At 34.7% G+C, this 16227-nt stretch overlaps 1 protein-coding gene across 8 annotated transcripts in view; it reads right to left on the reverse strand.

The window, feature by feature from the left end:
- The window catches only part of FANCC (FA complementation group C), a 274009-nt gene that overhangs the window by 62565 nt on the left and 195217 nt on the right, over nt 1-16227 (reverse strand). For all 8 annotated transcript variants that reach the window (XR_014265736.1, XM_082469732.1, XM_082469733.1 and 5 more), the window contains 2 exons: nt 15525-15638; nt 14521-14585 (listed from right to left, as the gene is read on the reverse strand). Coding sequence is in view for 7 of the 8 variants with exons in the window: in XM_082469732.1 (XP_082325858.1) it covers nt 14521-14585; nt 15525-15638 (179 nt within the window). In the remaining variant the exon portion in view is untranslated. The remainder of the gene's footprint in view (nt 1-14520; nt 14586-15524; nt 15639-16227) is intronic.

Genomic DNA, 16227 nt, shown 5'->3' on the forward strand with positions numbered 1-16227 from the left:
CAGGTGGATTGTTAACCACTGCACCACCAGGGATGCCCGGCACTCTTTTATATGTTTGCAAATTTCTTTCCTATATAGCTTGAAAGAAGACAGCTGGATTCTTATGTTTACTTCTGCATTTAATTTGTTGCAATATGTTTTTTTTTGGTTGTATTATATGGAGAGTCTAGCCCCACATAGATATGTAGTTTTAAAAGGCAGGACCATTATAATAGCTTCTTCACACAATTACACATATTCTCCTTCGATACTACACCAAAATTTATCAAGCACTGCTCACCCTTTTTCCTCCAAGCCTATCTAGGAATGCAGGTAGAGCTGCCTGCCATAGGTCTAGGGGGTTGGTGATGGGTGGTCTCTACCATGAGAAGGGCTGAAATTATCCACAATTTACTGGCCAAGCCTTACCCTGAAAGCTGAAAGTCCTCAAACAGACTAGAGTACTAAAATAGTTATATCAAACAGATCCTGTCAATGAAATTTTTGTCTAGGTCAAGAGATGGATTCCTGGCACTTCCTAATCCACCATCTTCCTTGACACCCCTTTTGATCTCTGTATTAAAAGTTATAAAAAAACAAAAAACAAAAAACACTTTTCTTACTTTCCATTTCTTTGTCCTTTTGTATTATATCCTAGGAGAACTACTCAGCTCAATCTTTGGAGTCATTGTTAATATTTAGCTTTATCTCCTATTCATAAACTCAATAAACTCCTGTTTATTGAATTTTCTTTTTTTCCCCCTGTAAGTCTCTTTAGAAAAAACCTCAGCTTATTCATACTTCAAGGATTTGACAGTTTCTCTTACTATTTTTAAGATAATTAATTATTCATTTTTTATTTAAAAAATCCATTTGCTTGTCCTTGGTAATGCATATAATTGGTACATTTGCATTTTCTGTTTGTTGCATTTGGTTCATTTTTCCCTTATGGTGTCAACTTTTCATGAATGTCTGGTGATTTTTGTTTATTTGCTCTTTCTGGCATTTGGGGTTCCATGTTAGTCTCTCCGTGAGTGCTCTGTTCAGTGCAGCCCGCCTCCAGTACTTGGTCAAGGGTCAGGACTCGGTGCTGGCCGGGGCTGCCAATAAACTGCATTCTGGGCGTTACAGCATCCCCACACTGCTGGGAGTTGACAGCCATCTGGTGCTTGTTCTCCTCCAAAGCCTCCTCTCCCATTCTTGTGGGAAACAGGACACCTTTGTTGTCTCTTTTTTGGGGGCAGCGGATGAGTTGGAGGAGTGTATGAGGGACTAGTCAGCTGGCTGCTATTACTGCAGTACTCTTAACAGGTATCTTGCTGGCTGCCATGTACCCTCCTACTCCTTGAATCCACCCCCAAAGTAACCCTCTTGCAAACTTTCTGGGATGTGATATTTGCCTTAAAAAATATCCCACTACCAACCATTTTAAGCCTTTCTCACAGTTTGTGGGTCATCAAAAGCCCCCCTTATTTCACAATATTATATATTTAATTGTTAAAATTTCCCTGTAATTTCTAGAGGTTGGAAGCATAAAAAGAATGCTAGGACATTCAGGTGCTTAGTTCATCACTTGACTTAATTTTTTAAATTACATTTTCATCTTAATCTCCTGGCTAGATTATTAGAGTTGCTATTACTCATAGGTCTTGCACTTAGTCTTTAGGATCTGTCCAAGTTCTCTACTGCAGAGCTACTCAAAGTATGGTCCTGGGAATCAGCAGTATCAGCATCCCTGGGAGTAAGGCCAAGAAAACTGTTTACATTTTTCCAGGGGAATCTTATACACATTGAAGTTTGAGAAACACTGCTCTACACTTTAATAGCAGTCCCCAGAACTAGATATCAATCTCTAGCAATAATCTGAACACTTTAAGGAAACATGATAGAACTGCATTTCAGGTTTATACTTTTATTAATTAATTCCTACAAATTATTAGTTTAGCTGTATTATTTTCTTGATAATCAAGAGTAAAATTCTCATAATTTTTTTGTCGAACTACACAATGATATCTTCTTTTGTGCGAACAGTTTGTCTTTTCTCTTTAAATATTCACCCTTTCTGAAACTCACTTCTTGCTCTTTACCACTTTCCTAAATGACTGAGGTCTCTTCGACAGCATTTATCTTCCACAGCGCTCTATCATCTTTCTCTAACTTACCGTCTAGGTGGTTTCAGACCTAAAATTAATTCATGTGTTTTTGAGTCTATCATCTAAGTTGTTAACAAAAAGACATATTTATCTTGAGTTGTAAATACCTTAAATTTTTGGAATATATGAGCTTACTGGGTAGGATAAGAGAAGGGAAAGTTGTGTTTGTGTGTGATGTAGGATGCTTTTTTGTATGCATATTTTGCACAGAATCAAGTGAAATATTTTGTATAGAGCAAGGGCTCTATGAATGTTTGAGAAATTGAAAAAAAACCCTGAGAATTACATGCACTCATAATAAATCCAGAACTCTGAAATATAGGAGGACAGAGATGGTGATCTTGCCTCCACAGCCTTAACTCATCAGTCCTCCTCTTTAAAAGACCTATAAGTACAACTTTTCTCTCATTATCTTAAAAAAAAGGAAGAGTCAGAGACTATCACTGGTGACTGAGTGGGTGGAAAAGATGACCTCAGCACCAAGGGCATTTATCAAGCACTGAAGCCTATGGGTTGCAGATTGTATCTCCCATTAGACTGAAAATAATCCAAGATAATTTTCCTGAAAAATTCTGAGGTCTCAGGTAAACTGAGGTAGCTCTTGGTTCTACCAAAATGCAGGCAGGCCAAATGATAATCTTCTGAAGGGCTGCAAAGTGCTCACAGCCTTCAAGGCTCCCTCTTTTGGCAGAAGCTTGCCAGAGAGCAGAGATCCAACTTGAACCAGAGTTACGCAATGTTTTCCAGACTGGATTACACTAAGCATTAGGTCTTGACTGATTGCCAGAGCAGCACTTCCAAATGATTTCTGCACAAGAATTCAACTACAGAAGGCTCAATGGTAACCATATACTGCTGGAGACATCCTTCCTATGTGGTTGTACTGAAGTTTCCAAACCATCTGCAGCAAACCATAGAACTACAAGATAAACTGATCATGCTAAGAAAGTCCACAATGTTGCTCCTTCTAGACAGTTTGTAGCAAAGAGCAAGAGAGATTCTAAACATTCTGTCATTGGATTGTTGATTTTACTTGGTGGCAAGTGAAACTCTATTTAAAGCACTATGACAAGACCGTTTATCAGGCGTCTAAAAATAATGCAAAAAGAACCAAACAGATTTTCCTAATTTCTCCTTTTGTTCCACTGACAATTTATGCATTGACGTTATTACATTAATTTCTATATTTTCTATGAGGCTTTCAAATCTTTTGAAATGAACTTTAAGCATTCAAGTGGCAAAAAGAAAAAAAGTGTAGAAACCGTCTATAAAAAAACAAACCCCAGAAAAAAAAGCAGCATAGCATCATTTATAAGCGATTTAAGTTTGAGAGTCTTTTGGTTGTTTTAACATTTGAAGCCATACAAGTAGAAGGAAAGTAATGATAAAACTCAAGTTTCATAAATAATAGGAATATCTGGATTCAAGTGTATCAGAAAGTAGTTTTGCCCACCATGCTGTATTCAAATTAAACTTTTTTATTAAAAATGTACAGATAACTTCAGATATATAGTAGGACGAACACATTATTATGATACATATTTTAATTATTATAATAACTTATTACAGCAACAACTGTAATGGCTCCAGCATGTTTGGTAGCTCTTTCAAATATTATCATGATGCCATTCCACTAACTGATTTCATAAGATCAGTTCCTACTCAAGACAAAAGAACACACTTGGTTCAATTTATAATTCACTAGAGAACTGTAGACTTAAGAGTTCTGAGTCTCACACAAGGTTTTATGGACCCGGGTCTTTTCTGGAGGTAGAAAAGAACTTCCTGGTTTTAGGTCTTCAAAGTAGGATTTTCAAAGCTCTCTCTCTTTATGAGACTCAAAAAGTATGTTGGGTATCAAATTCCTTTTTAAATTCAACCTTCTGGTAAGTATAAATGAACCTAATCCAAGAGATTGAATTTCCCTAAAAACACAACACATTCAGAAAAATATCCACAAGAAGTTTCTCTTGTTGAATTCTAAAATTCTCTCCAAAAAGGAAAAAAAAAAAAAGACTCCATAGAAAACATCATTCAATAGAGCAAATTAGGAATTTATCGATGTGTCAGTGTCTAGAGGACATTCTATTAGCACAGGTATCTCATATTCCTGGTAAATTCAGTTAAGAATTTTACTAATTAAATCACAGATTTGCCTTGACTAAGAATGCTCTTAACTACTAACCAAATTAATCACCATTTTATCCTTGCTGCTACTGCCAGCTGGGGTGCCAGCATGGACTCCCTTCAGTGGACTTTGCTCTGCACCAGGAAATTTGTCCATGTTGTTTTTAAAAAACAAAAATCCTTAATGAAGAAACAGTCATGAATTTGGAAATGAACCTGCCCCACAAAATGGCCCAATCTGGTACAAATGGAGCCTCAGCTATAAAGAGAGGATCTGCTAATATCTTCCAGCAGGCTCTCCTGATTGTGGTCAGCAGAGTTTAGACACTTTTCTGAACTGCTGTCTTCTCTTGTCCAAAACTGAGAACATGAAAAGCACAAATAATTCTGAGAAAAAAGTCTGAAGAGACCAGTATAATTAAATAATGGATAGAGTGCAAAAATATGTAAATAAAGGGGGAAAATTGCAGAGAGGAATACATACTAAGCAATCTAAGGCTGATTAAAGATGATTATTTTTTCATGAACTACACCTGCTATTTTGGAAACAAGACCTGGAAGCAGGAAATCATTTCTTTATTTTGAATATTATCTAATTTTTAGCATTTTACTAGGTAACACTGCATTTTAGTTTTTAAAAGTTTAATTATAAAACTTATGACGTATACAAAAACATAGAGAATTATTAAACATCAACTGTATACCCACTGCCCAGATCTTACAATGCTAACATTTTATTAATATTTATATTTGATGTTTTAAGAAATAAAATGTTTCAATTACAGTTGGAACACCTTTCTTCTCATCCCATTTCCTCTTCCAGGAGTTAGCACTCCCCTAAAATGGTGCAGATCATTTCTGAATAGTTTTAACACTTTTACTTTATATGTAAGTATTGTTTTGAGTGTTTTGAAATTTTATGTAAGTAATGACATATTACAGGTATCTTTTTGCAACTTTACTGCTAGTCTGTTCCATGGGTCTACATGTCTGGTTTTATGCCAGTAGCAAATTGTTTTGATGAATGTAGTTTTGAAATCATGGAGTATGAAGGCTCTAGTTTTGTTTTTCTTTTCAAGATTGTTTTAGTTATTTGGAGTCCTTTGAGATGCTATATAAATTTTAGGATGTTTTTATATTTCTGCGAAAGAAGAATGCCATTTGGATTTTGACAGAATTGCATCACACCTATAGACTGATTGGGTTGTATGGATATTTTAACAATATGGAGTCTTCTAATACATGAACACAGGATGCCTTACCATTTATTTGTGTCATATTTAATTTCTTTCATTAATGTTTTGTAGTTTGCAGTGTGCAAGTCTTTTACCTCCTTAAGTTTATTCCTAAACATTTTTTTCTTTTTGATGCTACTGTAAATGGGATTGTTTTTTTAAATTCCCTTTTTGGATTGCTCATTGTTAGTGTATAGAAACAAAACTGATTTTTTTTTTAATTAATTAATTAATTAATTTATTTTGGGCTGTGTTGGGTCTTCGTTTCTGTGAGAGGACTTTCTCTAGTTGCGGCAAGCGGGGGCCACTCTTCATTGCGGTGCGTGGGCTCTCACTACCGCGGCCTCTCTTGTTGCGGAGCACAGGCTCCAGACGCGCAGGCTCAGAAGCTGTGGCTCACGGGCCTAGTTGCTCCGCAGCATGTGGGATCTTCCCAGATCAGGGCTCGAACCCATGTCCTCTGCATTGGCAGGCAGATTCTCAACCACTGCGCCACCAGGGAAGCCCAAAACTGATTTTTGAGTGTTGATTCTGTGTCCTGTAACTTTGCTGAATTCATTTTTTAGCTCTAACCGTTTTCTTGTGGAGTCTTTAGGGTTTTCTGCATATAAGATCATGTCATCTATGAACATAGATCATTTTACTTTTTCCTTTTATACTTGAATGGCTTTTATTTCTTTGTCTTGCCTAATTGCTCTGGCCAAGACTTCAGTACTATGTTGAAAACAAGTGGTGAGACAGGGTATCTTTGCTTCCTGGTTTTCAAAAAACAGCTTTCAATCTTTCACCAGCGAGTCTGATGTTAGCTGTGGGCCCTTTACATATGGTCTTTATTATGGTTGAGGTAGTTCCCTTGTTCCTAGTCTGTTGAATGTTCTTATCATGAAAGGGTATTGAATTTTATCAAATAATTTTTCTATATCAATGGAAATTATTGTGTGGCTTTGTCCATCATTCTGTTAATATGGTGTATTACATTGATTAATTTTTGTATGTTGAACCATCCTTGCATGCTAGGAATAAATCCCACTTGGTCATGCTGCATCAGTTTTTAATGTGTTGTTGAGTTTCTTTTGCTAGTATTTTGTTGAGGATTTTTGCATCAATATTCATCAGGGATATTGGTCTTGGTTTTCTTTTCTTGTGGTATATTTGTATGATTTTGATATCAGGGCTGGCTCCATAAAATGAATATTGAAGTATTCCCTTCTCTAACTTTTTGAAAGAGTTTTGGGAAGGACTGGTATTAATTCTTCTTTAAATGTTTAGTAGAATTCTCCAGTGAAGTTATCTGGTCCTAGACTTGTCTTTGTTGAGAGGTTTTTGATTACTGATTCTATCTCCTTACTAGTTATAGATCTGTTCAGATTTTTAAGTTTATAATTCAGTATTAATAGGTTGTATGTTTATAAAAATTTACCCATTTCTTCTAGGTTATTCAATTCATTGGTGTAAAAAAGTTCATAGTCTCTTTTATGATTCTTACTATTTTTATGGCATCAGTTGCAATGTCTCCTCTTTCATTTCTGGTATTTATTGCTTGAATATTCTATTTTTGTTAGTCTAGCTAAGGGTTTGTCAATTTTGTTGATCTTTTAATAAAACCAACCCTAGTTTCTTTGATTTTTTTCTACTGTTTTTCTATTCTCTATTTAGTTTATTTCTGTTGTAATCTTTTTTTTTTTTCATTCATGCTGTATCTTTTTGGGTTTAGCCTGTTCTTCTAGCTCCCTGAGTTATAAAATTATGTTGTTGATTTGAGATATCTCTTCTTTTTTATTTTTATTTTATTTTATTATTTTTTTTAATATTTATTTATTTATTTGCTGTATCAGGTCTTAGTTGCGGTGCGCGGGCTCTAGAGTACCCAGGCTCATTAGCTGAGGCATGGGCTTAGTTGTCCTGTAGCATGTGGGTTCTCAGTTCCCTGACCAGGGATCGAACCGGCATCCCCTGCATTGCAAGACCGATTCTTAACCACTGGACTACCAGGGAAGTCCCCTCTTCTTTTTTAATGAAGGCATTTACCACTAGATACTTCCCTCTTAATAATGCTTTTCCTGCATCCTATAATTTTTGGTATATTGCGTTTTTGTTTCCATTTGTCTCAAGATATTTTCTAATTTCCCTTGTGATTTCTTATTTGACCCATTAATTTTTCAATAGCATACTGTTTAATTTGCACATATTTGTGAATTTCCCAGTTTTCCTCCTGTTACTGATTTTTAGTTTCATACCATCATGATTAGAAAAGGTATTTGGTATGATTTCAATCTTGAATTTGTTAGGACTTGTTCTGTGGCCTAACATGATCTATCCTGGAGAATTTCTGTGTGTGCTTGAGAATAATGTACATTCTGCTATTATAGAGTGTTCTACATATAACTATAAGGTCCAGTTCATTTATGATGTTTTTCAAATCCTCTGTTTCCTTATTGACCTTTGGTGTGGTTGATCTATACATTATTGAAACTGGGGTATTGAAATCTCCTATTATTATTGTCCTGCTTTCTATTTCTCCCTTCAATCAATGTTTGCTTCATATATTTTGGTGCTCTGCTGTTAGGTGCATATATATTTATAATTGTTATATCTTCCTAGAGAACTGATCCTCTTTATCATTATATAATGTCCTTCTTTGTCTCTTGGAACAGTTGTTGACTTAAGTTATACTTTGTCTAATATAAGTATGGTCACCCCTGCTCTCTTGTGGTTACCATTTGCATGGAATATCTTTTTCACTTTCAGCTTATATATATCCTTACATCTAAAATGAGTCTCCTGTAGACAGCATATAGTTGGCCCTGTTTTTTATCCATTTAGTAACTCTATGTTTTTTGATCGGAGCGTTTAATCCATTTACATTTAAAGTAACTACTAACAGAGAAGGACTTACTATTGTCATTTCATTGTTTTCTGTATGTCTTGCAGTTGTTCTGTCCCTCTTTTCCTTACTTGCTGCCTTCCTTTGTTTTGTTGAAAAAAAATTTTTTTTTTGGTAGGGATATGCTTTGATTCCCTTCTCATTTTCCTTTGTGCAACTTCTATAGGTATTTTCTTTGTTGTTACCATGGGGATTACATTAAATATCTTATGGTTAAAGCAATCTATTTTATTTTTAAAATTTTTTTAACTTTTTCTTAAATTGAGATGTAGCTGATGTACAATATTATATAAATTACAGCTGTACACAATTTTTAAAGGTTATGCTCCATTTATAGTTATTATAAAATATTGGTTATAGTCCCTGTGTTGTACAATACATCCTTGTAGCTTATTTATTTTATATATAATAGTTTGTACCTCTCTATCTTGACTCTCCACCTTCCCTCTCCTCACTGGTAACTACTAGTTTGTTCTCTATATCTGGGGAGTCTGTTTCCTTTTTGTTATAGTCACTAGTTTGTCTGATTTTTTAGATTCCACTTATAAGTGATATCATACAGTATTTGTCTTTCTCTGTCTGACTTATTTCACTTGGCACAATGCCCTCCAGGTCCATTCATGTTGCAAATGGCAAAATTTTGTTTTTTGTGGCTGAGTAGTATTCCATTGTATACATATATACCATCTATTTTAAACTGATAACTTCAGTTGCAGAAAAAAATGTTACTGCTTTGTATCTCCTCCCTCTGCTTTATGTTTTTGATGTCATAAGTTACACCTTTTTAATATTTTGTATCCATTAACATAGTTTTACAGTTACCGTTATTTTTTCTGATTTTATATTTTAAGTTTTATAAAAGAAATAAAAGTAATTTATGCACCACCGTTACATGGTTTTGTATTTGTTTACATATCTACTTTTACCAGAGAATTTTGTATCTTGGGATGCTCCTGTGTTGCTGTCTAGAGTCCTTTTGTTTCAACTTGGAAAACTCCCTTTAACAATTCTTACAGCAAGTCTAGTGGTGATAACTCCCTCAGCTTTTGTTCATCTGGGAAGGTCTTAATTTCTCCTTCCTGCCACAGACAGTTGGCAGAATATTATCATCTTGGTTGGCAGGTTTTTACTTTTAGCACTTTGAATATATCATCCCACTCCCTTCTGGCCTTAATGTTTCTGCTGAGTAATCCACTTATAATCTTATGGGAGCTTCCTTGAATGTGATGAGTTGTTTTTTCTTGCTGTTGTCAACATTCTCTGTCTTTGACTTTTTTTTCCCCCTCCAACCTCTTGTCTTTGACTTTTGACAGTTTGATTATAACATGTCTCAGAATGGGCCTTTTCGGCTCATCCTAGTTAAAGTTCTTTAAGCTTCTTTAATTTGGATGTCCAATTCCTTCCTCATATTTGATAAGCTCTTTGCCCTTTTCTTTCTCTCTTCTCCTTTTAGGACTCCCACAATGCATATAATTGGTCCATTTGATGGTGTCCCATGAGTTCTTAGGCTTAATTTACTTTTCTTTATTCTTTTTTCTTTACATTCCCCTAATTTAATAATTTCAAATAACATGTCTTCAAGTTAACTGCTTGATCAAGTCTACTGTTGAACTCTTCCAGTGAATTTTTCAATTCAATCATTGTATTCTTCAGCTCCAGAATATCCATTTGGTTGTTTCTCAATAATTTCTATCTCTTTGTTGATAGTCCCATTTTGTTCATGCATGATTTTTCTGATTTTGTTTAGTTGTTTATCTGTATTCTACTGCAGTGCACTGAGTTGAGCTTCTTTAGAATGATTATTTTGAGTTCTTTGCCAGGTAATTCATAGACCTCCATTTCTTTAGGGTAGGTTTGTAGAGATTATTTTTATTCCTTTGATTGGGCCACGTTTTCCTGTTTCTTTGTGTGCCTTATTATTTCTTTCTGTTTTGTGAATTTGAAGAAACAGTCACCTCTCCCAGCCTTTACAGACTGGCTTTGTACAGAAGACTTTCACAATCAACCTGGCTAGAGAACCTGTGGGTCCTTCAAACATTTTCTGGGGATGCATCTTCTCTGGGCCTAGGCACATAATTTCCCAGTTAGAGCGTTGCCAGTTTCTTTTTCAGGAGTTTATAATCTCTTCCTCCCTCTAGTGTTTATCTGTGGTACCACAGGTTCTCTGATGCTGCAACAAGCCACTAAACTCTTTTGTTCTCTCCAGCCCCCCAGGCATCCAAAGCATGCTGGTTCTGTTACTGCCTCAAGTCAGGGGAGACAGAAGCTAATCACTAGGGTAGCCCCTTTAAAAGTTGTAACATTGTATGCACATTCCACTCTTCTCCCCACCCCCACCCCAAAAGAGAAGCTGTGAGTTGGGTACTGTCCTAATCATGCTGACCTGAGCCAACCTGTCTGTGGCACTGCCAGTTCTCTGTTGCTGCAAAGAGCAGCTGAGCTCTCTTTAACTCTCCATGGTCTCCAGCAATTGAAAGTATGCCGATTCCCTGTCAGTGGTCAGAGTCAGGAAGGACAGATAGCAGTCCCTCAGGTAGCCTCCCAAAAGTTAGAACACTGGACACATTCCAGTCTTTCCCTCCCAAGGGGGATACTTCAAGCTGGACTTTTCCTCCCAATCCTCCCAAGCCAGGCCAGCTTAGGGGAGGGGCTACTGTGGTTGATATGAAATGGCTTTCTTACCCGTTTCGATATGGCTATGCTTGACTTTGAGTTTGCCAGGGGTATTGTGACTTTGTAATTGATTTCTGAAGTCTCATAAAGTCTCTTTGGGTCATACACTATTTTTAAGTTAGTGTCTCTGTGGAGGAACAGGACTAGGGCTTCCTATTCTATCTTGCTGACATCACTCCTAAAGAATTGTTTAAATGTTTATTATTTATTCAGTTTTCCTCTTTTGGTAATGACCTGCTTATACAGCTTGTCCATTTCCATACTGGAGTGTTTGCCTCTTTATGAGTGATTTGCAGGAGGCATTTCTATAGTTTGCATACTAGTCCTTTGTCTGTTTTACAAGTTGCAAATATCTTCTACATCTGGCTGCTCTTTTCTATTTGTTAACAGCTTTTTGTTTTTGTTTTTATTTATTCTTAGCTGAATTTTAAGAAATCAACTTTACCTACATTGGGAGTTTGGTGTGAGGTGTATGTACACATTGCATCTTATTGATTTTTGAAGTCCCCTTCAGTAATTTTTAATTCTATTATTTAAAAGATCCATTATTCAACATTCATCTCAAGGCTAAATCAAAGTCTTTACCTGACGTGTAAATGATGGTAAGTGTTTTCCATGCACCCTACGGGCTCTTCTTATTACTTTTTAAGGTATACTTTATATACCACAAAATGCACCTATTTGAAACGTACAATTCAAAGATTTTTAACAAATTACTGACTTGGACAACCATCATCATCATCATCATCATCCACTTTCAGGACATTTCCATCACTTCAAGATCTTTTGTGCTCATCTGCAGGAAATCCCTGTATCTACCTCTAGTCCCAGGCAACAACTAATCTACTTTCTGTCTCTATAGTATGATTTGTCTATTCTGAACATTCTATACGCATAGAATCATACAATATGTGGTCTTTCATGACTGGCTTCTTTCACTAAGCATTATGTTTTTGAAGTTCACACATATTATAGCATGAATCAGGAGACTGTTCCTTTTTTACTGAGGAATAGTATTCTATTGTATGGACATACTATATTTTGTTTATCCATTCATGAGTTGATGGATATTTGGGTTGCTTCCATTTTTTGTCTACTATGAATAATGCCACTTTGAACATTCATATACAAGCATTTGTGTGCTTATTAGCCATTTGTATATATATTTTTGGTGACATGTATTCCAATCTTTTGCCTATTTCATAACAGGGTTATTTGTCTTATTACTGGGATCTTTGTATATTCTGGGTATGAGCCCTTTATCAGATGTATGATTTGAAAATACTTTCTCACAGTCTATGACCTGTCTTTTCATTTTTTAAAAAGTGGTAAAAGATAATTTTTTATTTGTTTATGCATTCACTTGCAGATGGTCCTTTGGATTGTTGCTGGTTTTGAACTATTACAAATAAAGCAGCTATGAATATATAGAAATATTTGTGAATACTTATATTTTCATTTGTCATGACAATACTCAAGAGTGGAATTGGTGGGCTCAGTGGTAAGTGTATGTTTAACTTTATAGTAAACCGCCACACTGTTTACCAAAGTAGTCACCCCGCTTCACATTCTTAAAAACAGTGTCTGAGAAATCCAGTAGTTCCATATCCTTTCCAACACATAATGTGAGTGTTTTAAATTTTAGTCATTTGAGGGAGTGTATAGTGGTATCACATTTGGTTTTTTTTTTCTTGTTTAATTTTTTTTTTATTGCGGTAAAACACACATAATAGTTATCATTTTAACCATTTATAAGTGGTAACCATTCCATGGTATTAAATACATTCACCTTCTGTCACCACAGTCTATACCCAAAGTTTTAATCATCTCCAACATTAACTATGTACCTATGAAACAATAATTCCATTCCCTCAAGCCCCTGATAACCTCTATTCTGTTTCCTACCTCTATGACTTTGCTTATTCTAGGGACCTTATATAAGTGGAATCATAGAATATTTGTCCTTCTGTGGCTGGCTTATTTCACAAAGCGTGATGTTTCCAAGGTCCATCCACGTTCTTGCATATGTAAAAATTGTTTTCCTTTTTATGACTGAATAGTATTCTTTTATATTTATATACCACATTTTGTTTATCTGTTCACCTGTTGATGGGCACTTGGTTGTTTCCACCTTTTGGCTATTGTGAACAATGCTGCTATGAACATTGGTTTACAGGTATCTGTTCAAATCCCTGTTTTCAATTTTTTGGAATATATACCAAAGAGTGGAATTGCTAGGACTAATGGAAATTCTATGCTTAACTTTGTGAGGAACTGCCAAACTGTTTTCCACAAGGGCTGCACCATTTTACATTCTCATCAGCAATGTATAAGGGTTTTACTTTCTCTACATCCTTGGCAACATTTGTCATTTTCCATTTTGTTTGTTCAGTTTTTAAATTATAGCCATCCTACTAGGTATGTTGTGGTATACCACTGTGATTTTAATTTGCATTTCCATAATTGGTAATTTTCAACATTTTTTAATGTGCTTATTGGATAGTTGTACATCTTTGGAGGAGTGTCTAGTCAAGTCTCTTACCCATTTTTGAACTGAGTTTTTTCTTGTTGTTGAGGTTTAGGAGTTCTTTATATAGTCTGGATATTAGTCCCTTATCCAATATATCATTCCCAAATGTTTTCACTCACTTAGTAGGTGTTGTCTTAATATTAATGAAATCCAATTTATCTACTTTTGCTTTGTTTCTTCTGCTTTTGGTGTCATATTCCAAAAATCCCTGCCAAATCTAATGTCATGAAGATTTTCTCCAGTGTTTTCATATAAGAGTTTCATAGTTTATTTTAAGGTGCTAAATGCAAAGGATTCCTAAAGGCTGAGGGCAAAGACCATTTCTGATAGAGCTTTAATTGCCAATAGCTTTACAAAAAAAAAAGCCACAAATTTCTTTGGCCCCCAGATTCTCTTAATGAGTTGTTAAAAATGAAATGCTCACCAATAAAAACAACTTTGAATTCCTTCATATAGTGAAGAAACATTTTGTAATATGATTAACTGACTTTTAATTTGTCTGAATTTGTTTGATTTGTTTAGTCTAGATTTTGGAATATTATGTTTCTTAAAACAGGTTATTTGTGTACATCAAATATCTATTGCCTTGTAAATATTCTGATCGTGTATGTGTGTGTCTGAACGATACACACTCACACTGAGCTGCACTCTTCTTCCTTTTGTGTTCCATACTGCATATGTGGGGCTTTTTACTCAATGGGTGCCCAAGAGTCATTGCATGATCTACTTACTGACCTGAGAGTTGAGAGAACAGTAATTAAAAAAAGAAAATTTGTAAAACTTACCAATTTGCCATGTATCCCCTGAAAATAATCTTTCCACATAGAATACAACCATAACTATGAACATGCATTTCCTAAGAATTATAAAATTTTTCTCTCATAACCAAACTGATACATTTTGAAACTTGAGAATAGGGACGTTTAGTTTAACACCTACCGCCTTTGAGTGTTAAATCCATTAAGATGATTCTCTCTGAGTGCAGACACTAATGATAAAACCATCTGTAAAACAAAATCAGTTGCAGGTTAACTCACGCTGCAAACAGGATTACATCAGTTCTATTTTTCTTGATGTGAGTGATATTTCCGTTGAGATTCCCTACTCTCTTCCCCCACCAATCCTTTCCTTGTCTTACTTTGTCAAAGCAGTGCCAAGTCACATTTACTAATAACTTGGATTTTATATTTAATGTCTGTTACTCCATATTCTGATGTAAGCAAATGAGTAATAGACAAGTCATTGATTTCCCCCAAATTAAAACCAAACCTGTTAAAAATAAAACCATGTTAGAGTTAGCTTACTTTTTTTTCTTTCTTAACTTAGTTCTTTATTCTTTTAAACTTAGTTCTTTATTCTTTTAAAATGCTATTCATGTATAAAGCTTCCAAAAGACAGGAATAGTTAATAAACATTAAAAATCTCCTAACATTTTTTAGAAGAGCTATGTTAAGACCATAAGTTAAAATTTCTTGAATTTGGCTAAAATTTAAGGTAGACGAAATCACAGCTTTAATACTAAGATGTAAATATATAATACTATTTACAAGATTGTTATTTATTGAATATTTTGCTTTAACATAAAATTCTTATCAGCTTATTTTTAAATATGAAATTTGTCCAACAGTAAAAGGCTGTGTTTATATTGGTTAAGGAAATCTTTTCTCCCAAAAATCTTTGAGAGAATAAATGAGATGTATGTGTTAAGGGACAGAGAGGTTGGTTGATTTAGAATAACCTCTCCTGGTTTCCTTCTTCTTTCTCATAATCTCCCATCTCACATTTTTTCCTTACATGGCCATAAGTCCGCCCAAGGTAAGAAGAGATAAACATAGAAAAGTTAAACATCTCTCCTGGAGAAGTGAAATATTTCCGTTTACCTTTTTTGCAGATGGTACATTAAGCAATGAAAATTTCAATACTAATAAATTAAAAATACTCACATTTTTAAGTAAACCAGGATAGTAATCTGTGGGTGCATACCCAAGAACTTGAGTAAAAAGATCAACTTCTTTTATATCAGATCTGAATGTGGAAAGTATATGAGATAACAACCCCTAAAAAACATAAACAGAAAGAGAAAAAGGTCTTAAAAGTGAATGTAAGTCCCCATTATATATAATGCCTAGAATCTGGGTCATTTGTAAATGGGGTGGTCTCTGTGAAATGAATAATCTTAATTTGTCCAAATAACCCAGGTCACTTTGATTCAGATATAAAGAAGAAATAAGTTAGTGATAAAATTATTACATTAAGTAAATTTAAACAAATACTAACAGTGAAAAAAATGTATAACTAATGAACAGTGCTTTAACCATATTAAAAATATGATCTTTACTGTTTTCAAACTCAGTAAAATATTTTTATCAGAGTAGAGATGATAATTTAATACATAACAAGGAACACACCACAAATCACAAAGGAAAGATTATGCAATAAATGGTGCTAGGAAAACTATTTGAAAAAAATTAGATTCTCACCTTACGTTATTTATCAAAATATACTTGAATTTACTGTAAATTAAAGAGATCAATGTAAAACTGAAATAAAATAATAAACAAGAAGAAAATACAAGTACTTTTCACATGTCTGAATGGGGAAGAACTTTGTAAACTGAAAATCAAGGGAGCAAATCACTGATCGTTC

Source organism: Balaenoptera physalus (assembly GCF_965194825.1).
Source record: "Balaenoptera physalus genome assembly, chromosome: 7".
NCBI classification, from domain to species: domain Eukaryota; kingdom Metazoa; phylum Chordata; class Mammalia; order Artiodactyla; family Balaenopteridae; genus Balaenoptera; species Balaenoptera physalus.